We start from the raw sequence: 22,641 nt of genomic DNA on the forward strand, positions 1-22,641 counted from the left end.
AAAAAAAAATGACGTGGGGTTCCCCCTAAATTCCATACCAGACCCTTCAGGTCTGGTATGGATTTTAAGGGGAACCCCGCGCCAAAAAAAAAACGGCCTGGGGTCCCCCCAAAAATCCATACCAGACCCTTATCCGAGCACGCAACCTGGCAGGCCGCAGGAAAAGAGGGGGGGATGAGAGTGCGGGCCCCCCCTCCCTCCTGAACCATACCAGGCCACATGCCCTCAACATTGGGAGGGTGCTTTGGGGTAGCCCCCCAAAACACCTTGTCCCCATGTTGATGAGGACAAGGGCCTCATCCCCACAACCCTGGCCGGTGGTTGTGGGGGTCTGCGGGCGGGGGGCTTATCGGAATCTGGAAGCCCCCTTTAACAAGGTGACCCCCAGATCCCGGCCCCCCCCTGTGTGAAATGGTAAGGGGGTACTTATGTACCCCTACCATTTCACGAAAAAAGTGTCAAAAATGTTAAAAATGACAAGAGACAGTTTTTGACAATTCCTTTATTTAAATGCTTCTTCTTTCTTCTATCTTCCTTCATCTTCTGGTTCTTCTGGTTCTTCTGGCTCTTCTGGTTCTTCCTCCGGCGTTCTCATCCAGCATCTCCTCCGCGGCGTCTTCTATCTTCTTCTCCTCGGGCCGCTCCGCACCCATGGCATGGGGGGGAGGCTCCCGCTCTTCTCTTCTTCTTTTCTTCTCTTCTTCTTTTCTTCTCTTCTTCTCTTCTTCATTTTCTTCTCCGGGCCGCTCCACAATCCATGCTGGCATGGAGGGAGGCTCCCGCTGTGTGACGGCGCTCCTCGTCTGACAGTTCTTAAATAACGGGGGGCGGGGCCACTCGGTGACCCCGCCCCCCTCTGATGCACGGGACATGACGGGACTTCCCTGTGGCATTCCCCGTGACGTCAGAGGGAAGTCCCATCAAGTCACCGTGCGTCAGAGTGGGGCGGGGTCACCGGGTGGCCCCCCCGTTATTTAAGAACTGTCAGACGAGGAGCGCCGTCACACAGCGGGAGCCTCCCTCCATGCCAGCATGGATTGCGGAGCGGGCCGGAGAAGAAAATGAAGAAGAGAAAATAACAAGAGACAGGTATTTTTGGGGAAACAAGTCAAGTAAGCACCTTGCTAGGTTATTAAAAAGTAAGAGAGACCCAAACTTCATCGATAGAATCCAAAATAAAAAGGGTGAGACAGTATTTACAACTAAAGGTATAGCAGAAGAGTTCAGGAAATATTATGAGGCACTCTATACAGTAGGTCAAAAGGGACACCTAGAGGAGACAAAGGGTAGGAGGGTCGAGGAATTCCTGAGCGAAGCAGAGCTGACAAGGCTGGCGGAAGGAGACAGGACAGACATGGATAGACCCATAACTGAAGCAGAAATTTACTCCACATTAAAGGCTTCTCCAGCAGGAAAGAGCCCAGGCCCAGATGGGTTCACTACCTTTTTTTTAAATAAATATAAAGAAACCTTGGTGCCAAAGCTCTGCCATTTCTGGAATGACCTTGGTACCAAAAGTGTGATGGGGAGGATTCCTTGTCCGCAACTATTACCCTGATACTAAAAGAAGGAAAAAATAATATGTTGTGCTCCAGCTATAGGCCTATTGCCCTCCTAAACGCGGATACCAAATTATACGCTAAGGTCTTGGCGGGCAGGCTGAAGGACAAAATGACGACTCTGGTACACCCAGACCAAGTGGGGTTTGTCCCGGGTAGAGAGGGGAGGGACAATGGAGTTCGCTCGCTCCTCCTCCTCGAGTCTACCAAGTCTGGTGGGTCCCCAGCTCTATTCCTGTCAATGGATGCCAAAAAAGCGTTTGGCAGGGTAGACTGGGGACTCATGATTAAAACCTTGGAATATCTGGGAGCTGGCCCAAGATTTATTGCATGGGTCAGAATGTTGTATAATCACCCGCCAACATCCGTTAAGGTTAACGGGGCCCTCTCAAGGCCATTTAAGATGGAGAATGGAACTAGACAAGGGTGTCCATTGTCTCCCCTATTATTCATCTTGACCTTGGAACCCCTGCTGGCGACTATCCGAAAAAACCCAGACTGTAGTGGGATAAGGATAGGAACCGAGGAACATAAACTAGCGGCGTATGCCGATGATGTCCTTTTCTATATTATGAATCCCCGGATATCGATTCCAAACTTGCTGCAGATTTTATAAAGATACGGTGACATATCAAATTTTAAGGTAAATCTCAGCAAGTCTGAAATCTTAAATATTAACATAGACAAACACTAAAATTATGGGATCAGATTCACACTCAAAATAAATGGAGTTATAATTCTCCTTTGATTTATTTGAGGGATAATAAATTCTTTGAACCCGGGATGAGGGAGGTGGGGGGGAATTGGATTAAGAACGTTAAAACACAATTAAAAGACGTAATTAAAGAAGGGAAAATTCGCACATTTCACGATTTGAAAACTGAGACAGATTTAATGGAGATTGATGAGTGGCGGTACATCCAGCTGACACATATTGTAAAGAAACTTCAGAAACCAATCAGAGGCGAAGAAGATTATAGGCCGCTTGAGCAGCTTTGTTTGAGAAAGGAATCCAGAAATATCATTTCTCGGCTGTATAAAATTTTAATGATGAGTGAGGAGCTGGATGTACCTCCCTACATCAGGAAATGGGAAAGGGAATTGGGGACACAAAGTAATGACCACGTGATAGGGAAAATCCTGAAAATGCTGCATACCTCCTCAGTGAGTACGAGGATAACGGAAACAAATTTCAACTGCTTGGCAGGGTGGTATGCGACCCCAGACAAACTTAGCAAATTCCAACCGGAGAAATCGGGGGAATGTTGGAGAGGGTGTAAAAATATTGGCACAATGGCCCATATATGGTGGGAGTGTCCCATCATCAAAGTGTATCGGAAGAAAATTATACACCTAATAAAGGAAATTACTAATAAGACGATCCAGGAAGACCCATGGATCTGTTTATTCCATGGGACTGAGGAGGCAATCAAGCAATATCAAACATCAATAGTTCCCATTTTGTTGGATACTGCCAAGAGTCAGATTCCTAAAAAATGGATGGAGCCTGAGAGCCCTAAAATTCGTGAATGGTTGCTCTATGTTAATGAAATTTATATAATGGGGAGTGAGGAGGGTGCCGAAGCAGAGTTTGAGGAGGGGACTGAACCAAAAGATAAATGGGCAGGGTGGCGAAGGTATAAGAATACCTGGAGCTATGTGGAGGAGATTACTGGCTAAAGGTTAAACGTGTATAAAACAAGGGAACTAGGTGAGGGAATTAGGTTATTGAATTACATTATTGTAACTCAGCAGGATTGGGAAGGGGGGGTGGGTATTTTGTTTTATTTTGTTTTTTTTTTTTCCTAAGTTGGGGGTCATTAAAGATGGATTGTATCTATATGTATGTCAATATATGGATTTTTGTAGGATTGGGAAGGGGGGGTGTGTATTTTGTTTTATTTTTTTTTTTTTTTTTTCCTAAGTTGGGGGTCATTAAAGATGGATTTTATCTATATGTATGTCAATATATGGATTTTTGTATTTTGAAAATATAAATAAAGAATTGAAAAAAAAAAAAAAAGGAATTCAGAAAGGAAATGATTTGCACATGTCTAGAGGATAGAATGGACTCGTACCGATCCCACTTTAGGCCTGATATCAGGAGTGATTCCGGAGAAGTTTGCCTCATCGGTGAAAGGGGTTCTGATGCCAACTTTAGGTAACTCATCCACCAGGTTTATTTTGGAAGTAATAATAAATTTGGGTACAGAAAGTTCAATGGTCCTGTGAAGTAAACAAACAAAACAAACAATGAAGCTTATGAGAACTGGAAAATAGTAATAGCTGCAACAATCATTGGGATAAAAAACTTCAACCACCTTTTCTATCCACCCCACTGCAGCTGAGACCCCCATAGAGCTGCTGATCCACCAAAACAATTGTAGGGCCATACATGACCCAGCATTAGAAAGACAACACAACAATTTATCATTAACTACCTGCTGACCGCACACTGTAGTTTTACTGCTACAGTGCGGGCCGGCTGTGCAGAATCATGTACAGTGCAACCTCGGATTGCGAGTAACGCGGTTTATGAACATTTCGCAATATGTGCTGTTTAAAAAAATCCCCTCAGTTTTCTCTCTTCCCTGCTGACAGGACGGCCTAAAATAAATCTCTATTTGTAGGGAGAAAATGCTATAAATTTTGTTTGAGTACATCATTGCATGACCGCGCAATTACCAGTTAAAGTAGCACAGTGCCGAATAGCAAAAAATGGTCATGAAGGGGGTAAAACCTTTCGAAGCTGAAGTGGTTAAACTTGCAGTGAGAGGGATATAAACTGAATGGATTATTTAGGTAGATCCTCACCCTAGAATTGTTGCTGATACATCTATGGGAAGTCACATGCATTAGAATCGGATTGTACAACCTCTGCACAATCTTCTCCAGATTTAATGTCCAATTTAATGTTTCATTTTTACACTGCCAGGCCCTGCAGTACTGGAATTAAGCATTAAATACAACTATGTAGTGCGGAGGCTTACCTAAACAAGCCATTCAATCTATAACCAAGTTATAATAGGGATGAGCCGAACACCCACCCCCACCCCCCCCCACCCCCCCAGTTCGGTTCGCAGCAGAACATGAGAACAGGCAAAAAATTTGTTCGAACACCATTAAAGTCTATGGGACATGAATGTGAAAAATCAAAAGTGCTAATTTTAAGGGTTAATATTAGGGATGAGCTTCGTGTTCGAGTCGAACCCATGTTCGACTCGAACATCGGCTGTTCGATCGTTCGTCGAATTGCGAACGATATGGGCCGTTCGCGCCAAATTCGTGTGGCGCGTCACGGCCCATAATTCACTGCGGCATCGCAGTGCATTGCTGGCTGATGATTGGCCAAGCATGCACTATGACCCGCATGCTTGGCCAATCACAGCGCCGCCTGAACAGAGAGACGTAATTGGCCAAAGCCAAGGAGGCTTTGGCCAATTATGGCTCAGGGGATTTAGTACACGCCCCACACTATATAAGGCCGCCTGCACGGCGGCCCTGTGTAGTGTGTGTTCCGGCGTTCATTGAGAGAGAGAGAGAGAGAGACAGACAGTGACATTTGATTTGAGTTAGATAGATTAGGCAGAACAGTCAGTCAGTTTAGCTGCACTTACAGTGTATTGTGTATATATATGCATCCCAGGTGTTGCATATATATATATATATATATATACACTGTATTCAGTTTAGCTAGATCCGTTCCTGTTATCTTCCTACTGACAGGCAGGCTTGTCTTGTTACAGTATTTACAGCTACCTGAAGAAAATTACTGGTGTTCCTTTGATCCTATTAGTACCACAGTCAGGCAGCTAGAGTATTTACAGTTAGTGCAGTGCGTCCTGCTCACAGTGTTCAGCTAAACCTACAAAAGTTAGTGGGGTGCGTCCTGCTCACAGTGTTCAGCTAAACCTACAAGTTAGTGTGGTGCGTCCACCTCACAGTGTTCAGCTAAACCTACAAGTTAGTGCAGTGCGTCCTGCTCACAGTGTTCAGCTAGATCCGTTCCTCTTATCTTCTTACTGACAGGCAGGCTTGTCTTGTTACAGTATATACAGCTACCTGAAGAAAATTACTGGTGTTCTTTTGATCCTATTAGTACCACAGTCAGGCAGCTAGACTATTTACAGTTAGTGCAGTGCGTCCTGCTCACAGTGTTCAGCTAAACCTACAAGTTAGTGTGGTGCATCCACCTCACAGTGTTCAGCTAGATCCGTTCCTGTTATCTTCTTACTGACAGGCAGGCTTGTCTTGTTACAGTATATACAGCTACCTGAAGAAAATTACTGGTGTTCTTTTGATCCTATTAGTACCACAGTCAGGCAGCTAGACTATTTACAGTTAGTGCAGTGCGTCCTGCTCACAGTGTTCAGCTAAACCTACAAGTTAGTGGGGTGCGTCCTGCTCACAGTGTTCAGCTAAACCTACAAGTTAGTGTGGTGCGTCCACCTCACAGTGTTCAGCTAAACCTACAAGTTAGTGGGGTGCGTCCTGCTCACAGTGTTCAGCTAAACCTACAAGTTAGTGGGGTGCATCCACCTCACAGTGTTCAGCTAAAGCTACCTGTAGAAGGTTGGTGGTGTTCTCATACTACAGGCAGGCAGTTGATTTTGCTAGCTGCAGTATCAGTACATATATATATATATATATATATATATACATATCCCAGCTTAGTGCAGCTACAGGCCATTAGTATGTCTGGAAGGCCAAGAAGGAGAGGCAGACAGTCACAAGCCAATAAGAGAGGGCAAGCAGGCTCTGTGTCTAGTGCTGGTCATGGAGACGGTGCATCCTCATCAGCATGTGGCCGTGGGACACGCTTGGGCTTTTTTTCGGCAGCTGGCCGTGTTGAGCCACAACATGCGGAAGACTTGGTCAAGTGGATGACCAAGCCGTCCTCATCCTCCTCATCCTCTCTCACCCATGCCCAGGGTACTTTGTCTGGCAAAGCAGCGGCCTCTTCCCTCGGCTCAATGTCATCAGTGACTCCTTCCCTAGCCCCACCATGTCCTCCTGAGGAGTCCCTCGAACTGTTTGACCACAGTGTTGGGCACATGCTCCAGGAGAATGCCCAGCGTTTGGAAGGCTCTGATGATGATACTGAGCTCGATGAAGGCAGTAACATGAGCGCAGACAGAGGGGGTTCCCAAGAAGGACAGCAATCTGGCAGTCATGCTCCCCCTGCTGCAGCATACTGCCAGGTTTGCTCCAGTGATGAGGAGGGAGGGGATGATGAGGTCACTGACTCAACGTGGGTGCCTGATAGGAGAGAGGAGGAGGAGGAGGAGGAGGCGGCACATCACCGAGGCAGGATGCCCTCCAGGGGCCAGCCTAAGGGCAGCACATTGACTGCATCACACCCCAAAGCTCCACATGTGCAGGGCGCTGCAGTCTCTGCGCGTTATTCAAAAAGTTCTTTGGTGTGGGCTTTTTTGAGACGAGTGCATCAGATCGCACCGCTGCTATTTGCAACATATGTCTCAAGAGTATCTCGCGTGGCCAAAACATCTCCCGCTTGGGTACCACATGCTTGACCAGACATATGTTGACCTGCCATGCAGTTCGTTGACAAGCGTATCTAAAAGACCCACACCAAAGAACAAAGAGGACCTCTCCGTGCTCCTCATCAGCTGAGATCTCCAACCCCACTATACCTTCAGTCCTCTCTGAGACCTGCACTGAGAGGAATGAAGGTGTAGAATTAGGTGTGTCACAGCCATGTACTTGTGGGCAATCTGCTTTTGGTACACCGATGTCAGATTGTACCAGGCAAATTTCCCTGCCCCAGCTGCTGCACCGCCGAAAGAAGTTTGCTCCCAGCCATCCACATGCGCAGTGGTTGAATGCTAGCTTGGCAAAATTGCTAGCACTTCAACTGCTGCCTTTTCAGTTGGTAGACTCTGCCCCCTTCCGTGAGTTTGTGGAATGTGCGGTCCCTCAGTGGCAGGTACCTAAACGCCATTTTTTCTCACGGAAGGCGATTCCGGCTCTCTACCGGCATGTGGAAGGCAATGTCCATGCCTCGCTGGACAGGGCGGTCAGCGGCAAGGTGCATATTACCGTTGACTCATGGTCCAGCAGGCATGGACAGGGACGTTACTTAAGTTTCACGGCGCATTGGGTGACTCTGCTGGCAGCTGGGAAGGATGCAGGACAAGGTGCAGTAGTGTTGGAGGTTGTTCCGCCACCACGCCTCCAAAATGCTAATGATTGTGACACACCTCTCTCCTCCACCCCCTCCTCTTCTTCTTCCTCCATGGCCTCTTCCTGTGCTTTGTCCTCAGAAACAGCAGTGCTCCGTAGCCATTCAAGGGGCTACGCAAGTACGCAGGCCAAAAGATGCCATGCGGTGCTTGAGCTGGTGTGCTTGGGGGACAGGAGCCACACTGGGGCAGAGGTTCTGTCAGCTCTGCAGGGGCAGGTTCAGAGGTGGTTGACGCCACGCCAACTTAAGGCAGGAATGGTGGTTTGCGACAATGGCACCAACCTCCTCTCTGCCCTCCGACAGGGACAAATGACCCATGTGCCCTGTTTGGCTCACGTCCTTAACTTGGTGGTGCAGCGGTTCTTGGGCAGGTACCCAGGCTTACAGGATGTCCTGAGGCAGGCCAGGAAAGTCTGTGTGCATTTCCGCCGGTCATATAATGCCAGTGCTCGGCTGACGGACCTGCAAAAGGAGTTTAACCTGCCCAAGAACCGCCTAATCTGTGACATGCCCACCAGGTGGAACTCAACGTTGGCCATGCTGCAGTGGCTGCACACGCAGCAGAGGGCCATCAATGAGTACTTGTGTGACTATGGCACCAGGACAGGGTCAGGGGAGCTTGTTTTTTTTTCCCCACGCCAGTGGGCCATGATCAGGGATGCATGCACTGTCCTGTCACCATTTGAGGAGGCCATGAGGATGGTGAGCAGTGACAGTGCATGCATCAGTGACACTGTCCCCCTTGTCCACCTGTTGGAGCACACGCTGCGTGGAATAATGGACAGGGCACTTGAGGCAGAACAGAGGCAGGAAGAGGAGGACTTCCTTAGCTCTCAAGGCCCCCTTTATCCAGACAGTGTTTCTGCATGCCCGCCGATCACACAGGAAGAGGAGGAGGAGGAGGAGGAGGAAGATTGTGTCAGTATAGAGGTGGAGCCCGGCACTCAGCATCAGCAGCAGTCTTTAAGGGATCAGTCCCAAGAAATACATGGACTTGTACGTGGCTGGGAGGAGGTGGCTGCGGACCATGTCATCCTTAGTGACCCAGAGGACTCCGGACCGAATGCCTCAGCAAACCTACGCTGCATGGCCTCCCTGATCCTGCAAAGCCTGCGTAAGGATCCTCGTATTCGTGGTATCAAGGAGAAGGACCAATACTGGCTGGCAACCCTCCTTGATCCACGTTACAAGGGTAAGGTTGCGGACCTTATCTTGCCATCGCAGAGGGAGCAGAGGATGAAACATCTTCGGGAGGCCTTGCAGAAAGGTCTGTGCAACGCGTTCCCAGAGACTGGGAGGTTACAAACTCCTGTTTCTGGACAACGTGTTGCTGAGGCTTCGGTCAGTCAAAGAAGGAGCGGTGGAGAAGGTGGCCGTCTGACCGATGCGTTCAGACAATTTTTTGGTCCGCAGCCCCAAGGTATGATCGGTTCCAGCAACCATTGCCAGCGTCTGTTTTACATGGTGCAGGAATACCTAGGGGCAAGATCAGACTTGGACACCTTTCCCACCGAAAATCCTCTGGGTTACTGGGTCCTGAGGATGGATCACTGGCCAGAGCTTGCACAGTATGCAATTGAGCTACTGGCCTGTCCTGCATCCAGCGTTCTTTCGGAATGCACATTCAGTGCTGCTGGAGGCTTTGTAACCGATCACAGGATGCGTCTGTCCACCGACTCGGTCGATCGACTGACCTTCATAAAAATGAATCAGTCTTGGATCACCACCAGCTACCAAGCACCTGATGCTGATGTAACTGAATAATTTTTTTTAAAATCTCAGATCCCTTCAAAGACTGCCTATGCTGATGCTGAGTGACTATCCCTGAGTAATTATCCTCTTCCTCCTCAATCATCACGCTGATAGCTTGAAAGAACATTTTTGGTTCTGGGCGCCACCACCAATGCCTAAGGCACAATTTTTCAGCCCCTGTTTAACAGGGGTGTGTGATTACAATTTTTGATGCAATACTTTGCAGCAGGGCTCGTTCCTGCGTTCCAACTAGAGTGTCTGTGAGGGGTTGCAGTGTTGTGGCACCAGCACCACCACCACCACCACCACCAAAGGCCCAATTTTTCTGCCCCTGTTCAACAGGGGCATGTAATTACAATTCTTGATCTAATATTTCACAGCAGGGCCCTGTGAGGGCTTACGTTGTTGTGGCCACAACAACACCTAGGCCCAAATTTCTGCTGAGTATATAGGGCAGGCCCCTACTTTCAAACATCCAACTTACAAACGACTCCTACTTGCAAACGGAAGGAGACAACAGGAAGTGAGATGAAATCTACCCCTAGGAAGGGAAATTCTCTCCTGTAAGCAGTCATATGGGAATAATATGGGAAAAACATTTCTCCTTTCCACTGATGCTTTCCAATCCTTGTTCCACAAAAAAACCCAAATTTTCAAAAAACATTTGTCATTGGGACAAAAAGTGAGGTGAAATCTTCTAAAGAGGAGGAAAGACAGCAAAACAAATGTCACAGGGGTGATAACCCTTCCCTATGTTTTCCAAAAAGCTTAAAAAAGATTTTTTGGCTGGAGCTAAACACGTTAAAAATGTACCCTTTCAAAATGACAAACAGACTTAACAAAAAACCTACAGTCCCTGTCTTGTTTGCACCGCCTGTATACTGCTGTTCAGAGTATATAGAGCCTTGTGGCCCCACACCTTTCCTTATTTTAATTTGGTTCCCCTTAATATCCATACAAGACCCAAAGGGCCTGGTAATGGACTGGGGGGTACCCATGCCGTTTGTCTCACTGATTTTCATCCATATTGCCAGGACCCGACATTACATTAAACCCGCAAGCAGTTTTAAATGAGATTTTTTCCTTTAAAAATGACATTTGGTGCAGGGACTGTTCTAAACACGGGAAACACACGCCACTTTACAGGCATACTATAGACACCCCCCAGGTACGATATTTAAAGGAATATTTCACTTTTTTTTTTACTTTAACCATCATTAAAATCACTGCTCCCGAAAAAACAGACGTTTTTAAAAGTTTTTTTTGCATTGATACATGTCCCCTGGGGCAGGACCCGGGTCCCCAAATCCTTTTTAGGACAATACCATGCAAATTAGCCTTTAAAATGAGCACTTTTGATTTCGAACGTTCGAGTCCCATAGACGTCAATGGGGTTCTAACGTTCGTGCAAATTTTCGGTCCGTTCGCAGGTTCTGGTGCGAACCAAACCGGGGGGTGTTCGGCTCATCCCTAGTTAATATACAAGTTATTGTCATAAAAAGTGTTTGGGGACCCGGGTCCTGCCCCTGGGGACATGTTTCAATGCAAAAAAAAGTTTTAAAAACATCCGTTTTTTTTGGGAGCAGTGATTTTAATAATGCTTAAAGTGAAACAATAAAAGTGAAATATTCCTTTAAATCTCTACCTGGGGGGTGTGTATAGTATGCCTGTAAAGTGGTGCATGTTTCCCGTGTTTAGAACAGTCCGAGAGCAAAATGACATTTCTAAAGAAAAAAAAGTCATTTAAAAGTGCTAGCGCCGGCAGCTATAATGAATTGTCGGGTCTCTTATCAAATACTCATAAAAGTATTTGATAAAAACGGCCTGGGGTTCCCCCACAGTGCATTACCAGGCCCTTTGGGTCTGGTATGAATATTAAGGGGAACCCCGAAACAAAATTTAAAAAAAAATGCATGGGGGCCCCCCAAATTCCATACCAGGCCCTTCAGGTCTGGTATGGATTTTAAGGGGAACCCCATGCCAAAATTAACAAAAATTAAGTGGGGGTCCCCCTAAAAATCCACACCAGACCCTTATCCAAGCACGCAACCTGGCAGGCCACAGGAAAAGAGGGGGGATGAGAGAGCGCCCCCCCTCCTGAACCATACAAGGCCACATGCCTTCAACAGGGCCTCATCCCAACAACCCTTGCCTGGTGGTTGTGGGGGTATGTGGGCGGTGGGCTTATCAGAATCTGGAAGCCCCCTTTAACAAGGGGACCCCAAGATCCTGGCCCCCCGTGTGAAATGGTAATGGGGTACCCCTACCATTTCACAAAAAAAGTGTCAAAAATGTTCAAAAAGACCAGAGATGTCCCCCCCTCTTTTCCTGCGGCCTGCCAGGTTGCGTGCTCGGATAAGGGTCAGGTGTGGATTTTTAGGGGGACCCCTTTAAATCCACATCAGACCTGAAGGGCCTGGTATGGAATTTGGGGGAACCCCCATGTATTTTTCTTTTAAATTTTGGTTCGGGGTTCCCCTTAATATTCATACCATACCCAAACGGCCTGGTAATGCACTGTGGGGGAATCCCAGGCCATTTTTTTCAATGACTTTTATAAGTATTGCAGAGACCCGACAATTCATTATACAACCCCTGGCAAAAATTATGGAATCACCAGTCCCTGAGGATGTTCCTTCAGTTGTTTATTGTTGTAGAAAAAAAAGCAGATCACAGACATGGCCAAAAACTAAAGGCATTTCAAATGGCAACTTTCTGTCTTTAAGAAACGCTAAAAGAAATCAAGAAAAATAATTGTGGTGGCCAGTAACAGTTAGATTTATAGAATAAGCACAGGGAATAAATTATGGAATCACTCAACTCTGAGGAAAAAATTATGGAATCATCAAAAACAAACAAACAAAATAACACTCCAACACATCACTAGTACTTTGTTGCACCACCTCTGGCTTTTCTGACTGCTTGCAGTCTCTGAGGCTTTGACTTCATGAGTGATAAACAGAACTCTTCATCAATCTGGCTCCAGCCTTCTCTGATTGCTGTTGCCAAATCATCTTTGCAGGTTGGAGCCTTGTCATGGACCATTTTCTTTAAATTCTACCACAGATTTTCAATTGGATTGAGATCCGGACTGTTTCCAGGCCATGACATTGACCTTATGTGTCTTTCTTCAAGGAATTTTTTCACAGTTTTTGCTCTATGGCAAGATGCATTATCATCTTGATAAATGATTTCATCATCCCCAAACATCCTTTCAATAGATGGGATAAGAAAAGTGTCCAAAATTTCAATGTAAACCTGTGCATTTATTGAAGATTTAATGACAGCCATCTCCCCAGTGCCTTTACCTGACATGCAGCCCCATATCATAATTGACTGTGGAAATTTGCATGTTTTCTTCAGACAGTCGTCTGCATAAATCTCATTGCAACGGCACCAAACAAAAGTTCCAGCATCATCACCTTGCCCAATGCAGATTGGAGATTCATCACTGAATATGACTTTCATCCAATCATCCACAGACCACGATTGCCTTTCCTTAGCCCATTGGAACCTTGTTTTTTTGTGTTTAGGTGTTAGAGATGGCTTTCTTTTATCTTTTCTGTATGTAAATCCCATTTCCTTTCGGCGGTTTCTTACAGTTCGGTCACAGATGTTGACTCCAGTTTCCTCCCATTTGTTCCTCATTTGTTTTATTGTACATTTTCTGTTTTCAAGGCATATTGCTTTAAGTTTTCTGTCTTGACGCTTTGATGTCTTCCTTGGTCTACCAGTATGCTTGCCGTTAACCACCTTCCCATGTTGTTTGTATTTGGTCCATGTTTTAGACACAGCCAACTGTGAACAACCAACATCTTGTGCAACACTGCGTGATGATTTACCCTCTTTAAGGAGTTTGATAATCCTCTCCTTTTTTTCAATTGACATCTCTGGTGTTGGAGCCATGCTTCATGTCAGTCCACTTGTTGCAGCAGCTCTCCAAGGTGTGATCACTCCTTTACCTACATACTAACAAGCAGATTTAATCTGATGCAGGTGTTAGTGTTTGTAATGAAAATTTACAGGGTGATTGCATAATTTTTTCCTCAGAATTGAGTGATTCCATAATTTATTCCCTGTGCTTGCTCTATAAATCTAACTGTTACTGGGCACCACAGTTATTTTTCTTGATTTCTTTTAGTGTTTCTTAAAGCCAGAAAGTTGCCATTTGAAATGCCTTTAGTTTTTGGCCATGTCCGTGATCTGCTTTTTTTCTACAACAATAAACAACTGAAGGAACATCCTCAGGGACTGGTGATTCCATAATTTTTGCCAGGGGTTGTAGCAGCCGGTGCTACCCCTAGTATTTTTAAATGACTTTTTTTCCCTTTAGAAATGTAATTTTGCTCTTGGACTGTTGTAAACACGGGAAAACATGCGCCACTTTACAGGCATACTATAGACACTCCCCAGGTACGAAATTTAAAGGAATATTTCACTTTTATTGTTTCACTTTAAGCATTTTTAAAATCACTGCTCCAAGAAAAAACGTCCGTTTTTAAAACTTTTTTTGCATTGATACCCCTGGGGCAGGACCCGGGTCCCCAAACACTTTTTATGACAATAGTTTGCATATTAACCTTTAAAATTAGCACTTTTGATTTCTCCCATAGACTTTTAAAGGGTGTTCCGCGGCTTTCGAATTTGCCGCAAACACTCCAAATTGTTCGCTGTATGGCGAACGGGCGAACAGCCAATGTTCGAGTCTAACTCATGTTCGACACAAACAGACAGCCCATCCCTAAGTTATAACTTTCCCCGCAAAATTTTTGGTAGATCTAAATAAGATTGTATAATTAGAATTTAATGTTCACGGCCAGTTTTAAAAAATGAACCTGTCAAGAAAAAAAACACAGAGGCTGTAATCCCCGACCTCTCTGGCATCAAAGCTTCACATCATGCCTGTGGGCCCTGTCCTTGCCCGTTGCAATGGCCTGCCTTTATTTTGCCTCCTGCTTGCCCTTGTCACACCCTCTGCATGCCTTTATCATCCCTCCTGCCTGCACTTGTCCCACTATCTGAAAGCCTTTGTCATGCTTTCTGTCTGCCTTTTTCTCACCTTCTGCCTGCCTTTGTCATGCCTCCTGCATGTCCTTGTTCAGCCTACTGCCAGCCTTAGCCCTGCCCCCTCCCTGCCTTTGTCTCACCTTCTGCCTGCCTTTGTCATGCCTCCTGCCTGCCCTTGCCCCACCATCTGAATGCCTTTGTCCTTCCTCCTGCCTGTCCTTTTTCAACCTTTTGCCTGTCCATGTCCATGTCTTTCCTCCTGCCTGCCCTTGTCCCACTTTCTACATGCCTTTGTCATGCCTCCATCCTGCCCTTGTCTCACCATCTGAATGTCTTTGTCCTTCTTCCTGCCTGCCCTTGTCCCACCATCTGAATGCCTTTGTCCATCAACCTGCCTACCCATGTTCAGCCTTCTGCCTGCTTTTGTCCTTCCTCCTGCCTGCCCTTGCTCCACCATCTGAATGCCTTTGTCCTTCTTCCCACCTGCCCTTGTCCCACCATCTGAAAGCCTTTGTCCTGCCTCCTGCCTTCCCTTGTTCAACAAACTGCCTACCTTTGTCCTTCCTCCTGTTTGTTCTTATCCCACTATCTGAATGCCTTTGCCATGACTCCTGCCTACCCTTGTTTAGCCTTCTGTCAGTCTTTGTCCTGGCTCCTGCCTGCCTTTGTTCAACCTTCTGCCTACCTTTGTCCTTCCTTCTGCTAGCTCTTTTCCCTTATCCTCCTTGCTCTTGTCCTGCTTCTTGCCTGGCCTTTTCCAGCCTTCTGCCTACATTGGACCTGCCTCCTGCCTGCCCTTGTTACACCTTCTGCTTGCTTTTGTTTTGCCTCTGGTCTGTCCTTGTCAAACCTTCTAATTGTCTTTGTCCTGCCTCCTGCAAGCCCTTTTACCACATCCTGCCTGACTTTGACCTGCCTGCCCTAATTCTACCTTCTGCTTCCCTTTGTCTTTCCTTCTGTTTGCCCTTCTCCCACCTCCTTCCTGTTCTTGTTCTGCCTCCCTCCTACCCTTTAGAATACTAGTCAACATCACAGCACTGCTGATGTCTGTCTTGGGCTGTCTTTCTCCTGTAGTTCATTTGTAACTTTCAGCTGGCATATGGCATGTCAGAATATAGATACGTGTTATGCAATTATATGAGAATGGTTTTTAAGTTCGAATAAACATGTAAAAAAAGTTTCGTTTTTTTTTGTACATTGGCCTGCAGTGTTCTCCTCTTACGTTTTGCTCCATGATGTCCTCCATCGTTGTATGGTCTCAGCAGACAATCCTTGCTCTACCTCATGGATCTTGCCCGGGTCAGCCATGGCGATGATCATGGATGCGTTATCCTTGTATGGAAGCTCCACCACTGTACAAGGAAGCTTTGTGTCACGGTAAATGTTGTACTGACCCGTTCGCCGCATCATTGGAACATCCACAGTTGTGTTCTTATCAACCTTGAACTTCTGGGTACTTGTAAATGCTGCATTAAAAGGGTCCTGCCATTCTCCTAATAACATAAAACATGCATGTGTTTTAAATCCGATAAAATCTCTGGTGAATGGATAAATAAAAAAAAAATGAAATTATTAGATTTGACGCCCCAAATAAAACATGCTCGTGGCATTAAAGTGAACGTCTGGAAAAAAAAGCATATTCAATACATCTCAACAATACCGGTACATTTCCCATGTTTTGTCTCTTTAAGCCCTTCACGCCGATACAAATATGCGGCCTCAGCTTGAAGGGTTTGTACTGGGGTGATGCCTGCAGTTGCATGCATGACCCCGGTATCGTTTTTTAGAGCCGGCGGATGGCTTTCTTGGAAAAACAACCGATGCGGCTAAAAAGCTGTTTGGCTCTTATCCCAAGGAGTGGGAGGGGACCTCCCCCCTCCTCCCGCCGTCTTCCATGGCTCTCCCAAGCTCTTCCATCCCACCGGATACGTCCGCTGGCTGGCCGAAGACCCGAATGAAGCCGGAATTGGCTTTGATTGGGTCTAGGATCTAATAACCTGGAAGCAATGTCATGACATTAGACATGTGCAATTAGTTTCATTCCGAATTCATTTTTTTAACGAATTTCAAAAAAATTAGTTAATTTGGAAATATCCGAATTATCGAAAACCCATTTAACAAATTTTTCCGAAAATTTGAAAATTCATAAATTTGTAAATTTGAAAATTCAGAAATGCGAAAATCCAAAAACCCGAAAATGAGAAAATCTGAAATAATAACTAACTAATAATAACTTAACTATTACTAACTATTAAATTATAGGTATTGGAATTTCCTTTCAAATTAGGCTGTTAGTGAACGTAACGAATACGAATTTAATCAAAGTTACAAATTATCCGAAATAACGAATGCCGAATCTAAACGAATGGAACGTAACTAATTAATAATAATAATAAAAAACGTTTTATTATTATTATTACTATTATCACTAATTATTAATTTGTTCTGTTCCATTCGTTTATATGTGGCATTCGTTATTTCGGATAATTTGTAACTTCAGATAAATTTGTTATGTTCACTAACAGCCAAATTTGAAAGGAAGCTCCAATATCCATAACTTAATAGTTAGTTATTATTAGTTAGTTAGTTAGTTAGTTATTCTTTAGAATTTTCGGATTTTCCTTCTTATTTTCGAATTTACGAATTTTCAAATTTACGAATTTACGAATTGCGATCATAACGAATGAAAAACAAAACAAAAAAAAAAAACGAATTAAATGAAAGTGAAAACGAACACATTTTTCAGCAGTGCACATGTCTACATGACATCACTTCCAGTTTACAGAAGACTTAAAGGTGCCAAATTTAAAAAAATAACAGCATTCAAAACAGCCAAACTTGGCATTTTGAATACTGTTAAGTGCAAAGGGTCCTTTAGACCCCTGATCCCTCCATAAAGAGTACCTGTCACTGCCTATTACTGTCCCAAAGGATGTTTACATTCCTTCTGACAGCAAAAAAAATTATCAGAATTTATTTTTCCCCGAAGGGACAGTGTAAAAAATAAATAAATACATAAATAAGTAAAACAAAAATAAAAATTTAAGGCGCCCCATTCCTCCGTGCCCATACGTAAGTCGCGACCGCAAATGTAAACAGAGTTTAAACCACACATGTGAGGTATCGTCTTGATCGTTAGAGTGAGAGCAATAATTCTAGCACTAAACCTCCTCTGTAACTTTAAACTGGTAACCTGTAGACATTTTTAAAGTGTTTTTAATAGGAGGTTTTTAAGTATTGTAGTTTGTCATCATTCCATGAGTGTGCACAACTTTAGAGCGTGACAAGTTAGGTATTTATTTACTCGGCTTAACATCATCTTTCATATTATGCAAAAATCATTGGGTTAAGTTTACTGTTTTTTTTTTTTTATTCATGAAAGTGTACTTTTTCAAAAAAATTGCTACAAACTACAAACCTTACTAAAAGGCATAAACTGGGATAAAATATTAGGAACAAAGAATATGGAGGAGAGATGGGTTTGCTTTAAGAGCATATTAAATAAGGGCATTAGCCAATGTATCTCATTGGGTAATAAATTTAAAAGAGCGAACAAACATCCTGGATGGCTTAACTCCAATGTAAAAATGCATATAAAAGCAAAGCAGAAGGCCTTCAAAAAATATAAGGTTGAGGGATCATCCTCAGCATTCAGACTTTATAAAGAATGCAACAGGAAATGTAAGGGTGCAATTAGGACGGCTAAGATAGAACATGAAAGACACATAGCGGAGGAGAGCAAAAAAAATCCCAAGAAATTCTTTAAGTATGTAAACAGTAAAAAAGGGAGGACAGACCATATTGGCCCCATAAAGAATGAGGGAGGACATCTATTTACAAAGGATGGGGAGATGGCAAAGGTATTGAATTTATTCTTCTCCTCAGTCTTCACGAGTGAATCGGGGGGCTTCAGTAACCAAAACTGCAGTGTTTATCCTCATGACACAACACAGGAAGCACCTCCATGGTTAACAGAGGACAGAATTAAAATTAGACTTGAGAAACTTAACATTAATAAATCACCGGGACCAGATGGCTTGCATCCAAGGGTACTTAGGGAACTCAGTCAAGTGATTGCCAGACCGTTGTTCCTAATTTTTACAGACAGTCTACTGACTGGAATGGTACCAGCTGATTGGAGAAAATCCAATGTAGCACCAATATTTAAAAAGGGCCCAAAATACATCCCTGGGAATTACAGACCAGTTAGCCTAACATCAATAGTATGTAAACTCTTGGAGGGGATGATAAGGGACTATATACGAGATTTTAGTAATAAGAATGGTATCATTAGCAGTAATCAGCATGGATTCATGAAGAATCGTTCTTGCCAAACCAATCTATTAACCTTCTATGAGGAGGTGAGTTGCCATCTAGATAAAGGAAGGCCCGTAGACGTGGTGTATCTGGATTTTGCAAAAGTATTTGACACAGTTCCCCATAAATTTTGCTGTACAAGATAAGGTCCATTGGCATGGACCATAGGGTGAGTACATGGATTGAAAACTGGCTACAAGGGCGTGTTCAGAGGGTGGTGATAAATGGGGAGTACTCAGAATGGTCAGGGGTAGGTAGTGGGGTCCCTCAGGGTTCTGTGCTGGGACCAATCCTATTTAATTTGTTCATAAACGATCTAGAGGATGGGATAAACAGTTCAATCTCTGTATTTGCAGACGATACTAAGCTAAGCAGGGCAATAACTTCTCCGCAGGACGTGGAAACCTTGCAAAAAGACCTGAACAAATTAATAGGGTGGGCGACTACATGGCAAATGAGGTTCAATGTAGAAAAATGTAAAATAATGCATTTGGGTGGCAAAAATATGAATGCAATCTATAGACTGGGGGGAGAACCTCTGGGGGAATCTAGGATGGAAAAGGACCTGGGGGTCCTAGTAGATGATCGGCTCAGCAATGGCATGCAATGCCAAGCTGCTGCTAACAAAGCAAACAGAATATTGGCATGCATTAAAAGGGGGATCAACTCCAGAGATAAAACGATAATTCTCCCGCTCTACAAGACTCTGGTCCGGCCGCACCTAGAGTATGCGGTCCAGTTCTGGGCACCAGTCCTCAGGAAGGATGTACTGGAAATGGAGCGAGCACAAAGAAGGGCAACAAAGCTAATAAAGGGTCTGGAGGATCTTAGTTATGAGGAAAGGTTGCAAGCACTGAAATTCTCTCTGGAGAAGAGACGCTTGAGAGGGGATATGATTTCAATTTACAAATACCGGACTGGTGACCCCACAATAGGGTTAAAACTTTTTCGCAGAAGAGAGTTTAACAAGACTCATGGCCACTCATTAAAATTAGAAGAAAAGAGGTTTAACCTTAAACTATGTAGAGGGTTCTTTACTGTAAGAGCGGCAAGGATGTGGAATTCCCTTCCACAGGCGGTGGTCTCAGCGGGGAGCATTGATAGGTTCAAGAAACTATTAGATAAGCACCTGAATAACCGCAACATACAGGGATATACAATGTAATACTGACACATAATCACACACATAGGTTGGACTTGATGGACTTGTGTCTTTTTTCTACCTCACCTACTATCTAACTATGAAAGACTGCTGCGCAAATACCGTGTGACATAAAATATTGCAACGACTGTCATTTTATTCTCTAGGGTCTCTGTTATAAAAATATATATAATGTTTGAAGGTTCTAAGTAATTTTTGAGCAAAAAATACTGTTTTTTTTATCTCCCCCACTGAGGAACTACCCATGGAAGGTGGCAGTCAGCACCTGGGACATTGTGAGTAAGACTCACTGTCAGGACACTGGCCCATTAAGACCTGTCATTCCTGCCAGTGCCTTACATGGCAGCAGGAATGCGAGCTGGATGCACATCAGTGCGCAGGCACATGGGTATGTGCAAGCTCACTGATGTGCATGTTCTCAGCCTGGATTGGGGCCAAGAGGCCTTTATAAGGGAGCTAGTTACCCTCTGTGATTGTTGGCTGATCTTCTTTAGTGCGTTTGTTCCTGTGAAACCTTGCTGTAAATACCTGTTAACGACTAGGCTTGCCCCTGGACCTGTCTTCTGCCCGCCTCCTGATTTGCCCCCGGCTTGTTTAATGGACTGTCTTTCTCTGCTCTCCTGTGCATGACCCTGGCTATCCTCCCACCTCTAACTGGCCTCCACAGCAAAGAGCACTGTAAGAGCGATGCATGTCAAACAAAACCAAAGAAATTTCCAAGCTCAACTTACTGACCAGCCTGCAACCAACCAAATGATCCTGTCTGACAATATGCGTTAAAAAATGGGGGTTTAGTCGGCACACATTTGCAATTACATGCGTAAGCTACAGAGTCCCATCAAGGCACCCTGTTTTCTGTAATCCTAACTCTAAATTTTGAGAGCCTCCACAGTGGAAGCACATGTATTATAATGGTTAGGTAGAGGGCAGGTGAGCCTGGAGGGAGCCCAACCCTCCTTAAAGGCACAGGGGCACACTGGATACCCAGCACATATCACTATGGCAGCAAAGGTGTCCATTGCGTTATTTCACCAGTATTTAAACAGTACAAACAACTGGCCACTGCCCCACCTATAACTGGCCTCCACAGCAAGGAGCACTGGAAGGGCTTTGAGAGCCTCCACAGTGGAAGCACATGCATTATAATGGATAGTTAGAGGGTGGGTGAGCCTGGTGGGAACCCAACCCTCCTTAAAAGCACAGGGGTGCACTGGACACCCGGCACATAGCACTATGGCAGCAAAGGTATTCACTGCGTTGCCTCACCAGTGCTTCCACTGTGGAGGCTCTCAAATTTTTAAGTTGGGACTACAGAAAATGGGGTGCCTTGACAGCGCACATGTATTTGCAAATGTGTGCAGAATAAATCCCTAAATGCATATTAATAGACAGGATAATTTGGTCGCAGGCTGGATGGTAAGTTGAGCTTAGAAATTCCTTTGGTTTTGTTTGACATCCTCTAGACTGAGCCTGTATTGTCAGTGTGCATGGAACTGTTCTTGTGACTAGCAGCTTCTGTGCTAGCAAGTAAGACCTGGGGTAATCTACAGCAGCCTCTCCTCGGGTAGCACTACATATGTAATCATCTTCTCCAGATCCTGTGGCTCTCTTCTTACCCTTAAACAGAACATAGTTGACCAGGGCCAACTTAGTATCTGCGGGAAATTCTTTGACGAGTTCCTTAATTTTGCCTTCATTTTTATTCTTCACATATTCATTCACTTCTTTTGTAGCCTCTTGTGGGTCATTGAAATTGGTCTTCCTAATTTCAGCATGATAAAGATTCTTTGAATCATCTTCAAAGCTCTTCAGCAAGGTCAGTGTCTGCTGTACAAAGAGGGTATTGCTGATGTCAACTTGAAGGCTGCTTTTTGGTTCATTCAGCAGATGGAGAAGAGTGGAATAAGCCTGGTGGAGCTCACTTTCTGTGGAGTTTGTGTTGTTCAAGCTCAAACCTTCCAGGATTTCCTGGTGGGTCTTTGATTGGGCGCCCAACAACAGCATGGAAAAAGCAGAAGAAATACTGAAAGGTGAAAAAACAATATTTTTGGGTGGTGAATCCTTGCCCTGAGAAGACACAGAGGCCAGGTGCTTGAAGAAATTAAAGGCAAATTCAGTATTTCCTTTTACTGCTTCTTTTAGTGCTTGGGCTTTCTTTCCACCTTCAGCATCTTCATGGGTCTCTTTAGATTTGTGTTCATCTGAAGCAGTTATGACTGGGATGAGCAAAAGCAAAGTTAGGAGGAACTTCATGTCTTCCCAGTATAGATGCTCAACTGCAGGTAATGACAATGTGTTAGTTGAGTCTTTGTTTTCAACCACTGAAAAATAAGTAAAAAAAAATCATTAAATCTTTGAAATACATCCACATTTCCCAATGTTATGTCACTTTAGAATGCTGCAAGTTTATTAAATTGTTAATCTGTCAGAAATCCATTGAGCTCCTAATTTGCCACTGTGCCCCAAGTGCTGCCACTGTGCCCCCTGCCCGCCCGCCATCTGCGTGGCACTTACCAACATTTGAGAGAAAGAAAAGGTTTGCATTATCTTTGTTTTGTAGGTGACTGGGAGAAGCCCTTCACCCGAGAGTTAGGGACCTGAAATGTTTAGTTAGTGCCTGGATGGCAAGGATTTATTGT

At 44.6% G+C, this 22,641-nt stretch overlaps 1 protein-coding gene across 2 annotated transcripts in view; it reads right to left on the reverse strand.

Annotated features, from left to right (window-relative positions):
* LOC141117070 (serine protease inhibitor A6-like) overlaps positions 1–22,327 on the reverse strand; it is a 58,941-nt gene extending 36,614 nt beyond the window's left edge. For both annotated transcript variants that reach the window (XM_073609672.1, XM_073609671.1), the window contains exons 1-3: positions 21,619–22,327; positions 15,746–16,016; positions 3,638–3,785 (exon numbers count right to left, since the gene is read on the reverse strand). In XM_073609672.1, the coding sequence (XP_073465773.1) occupies positions 3,638–3,785; positions 15,746–16,016; positions 21,619–22,255 (1,056 nt within the window). In that variant the 5' untranslated portion in view covers positions 22,256–22,327. The remainder of the gene's footprint in view (positions 1–3,637; positions 3,786–15,745; positions 16,017–21,618) is intronic.
* Between the last annotated feature and the right edge of the window lie 314 nt (positions 22,328–22,641).

The sequence above is a fragment of the Aquarana catesbeiana genome, linkage group LG13, assembly GCF_042186555.1.
Source record: "Aquarana catesbeiana isolate 2022-GZ linkage group LG13, ASM4218655v1, whole genome shotgun sequence".
Taxonomy (NCBI): Eukaryota; Metazoa; Chordata; class Amphibia; order Anura; family Ranidae; genus Aquarana; species Aquarana catesbeiana.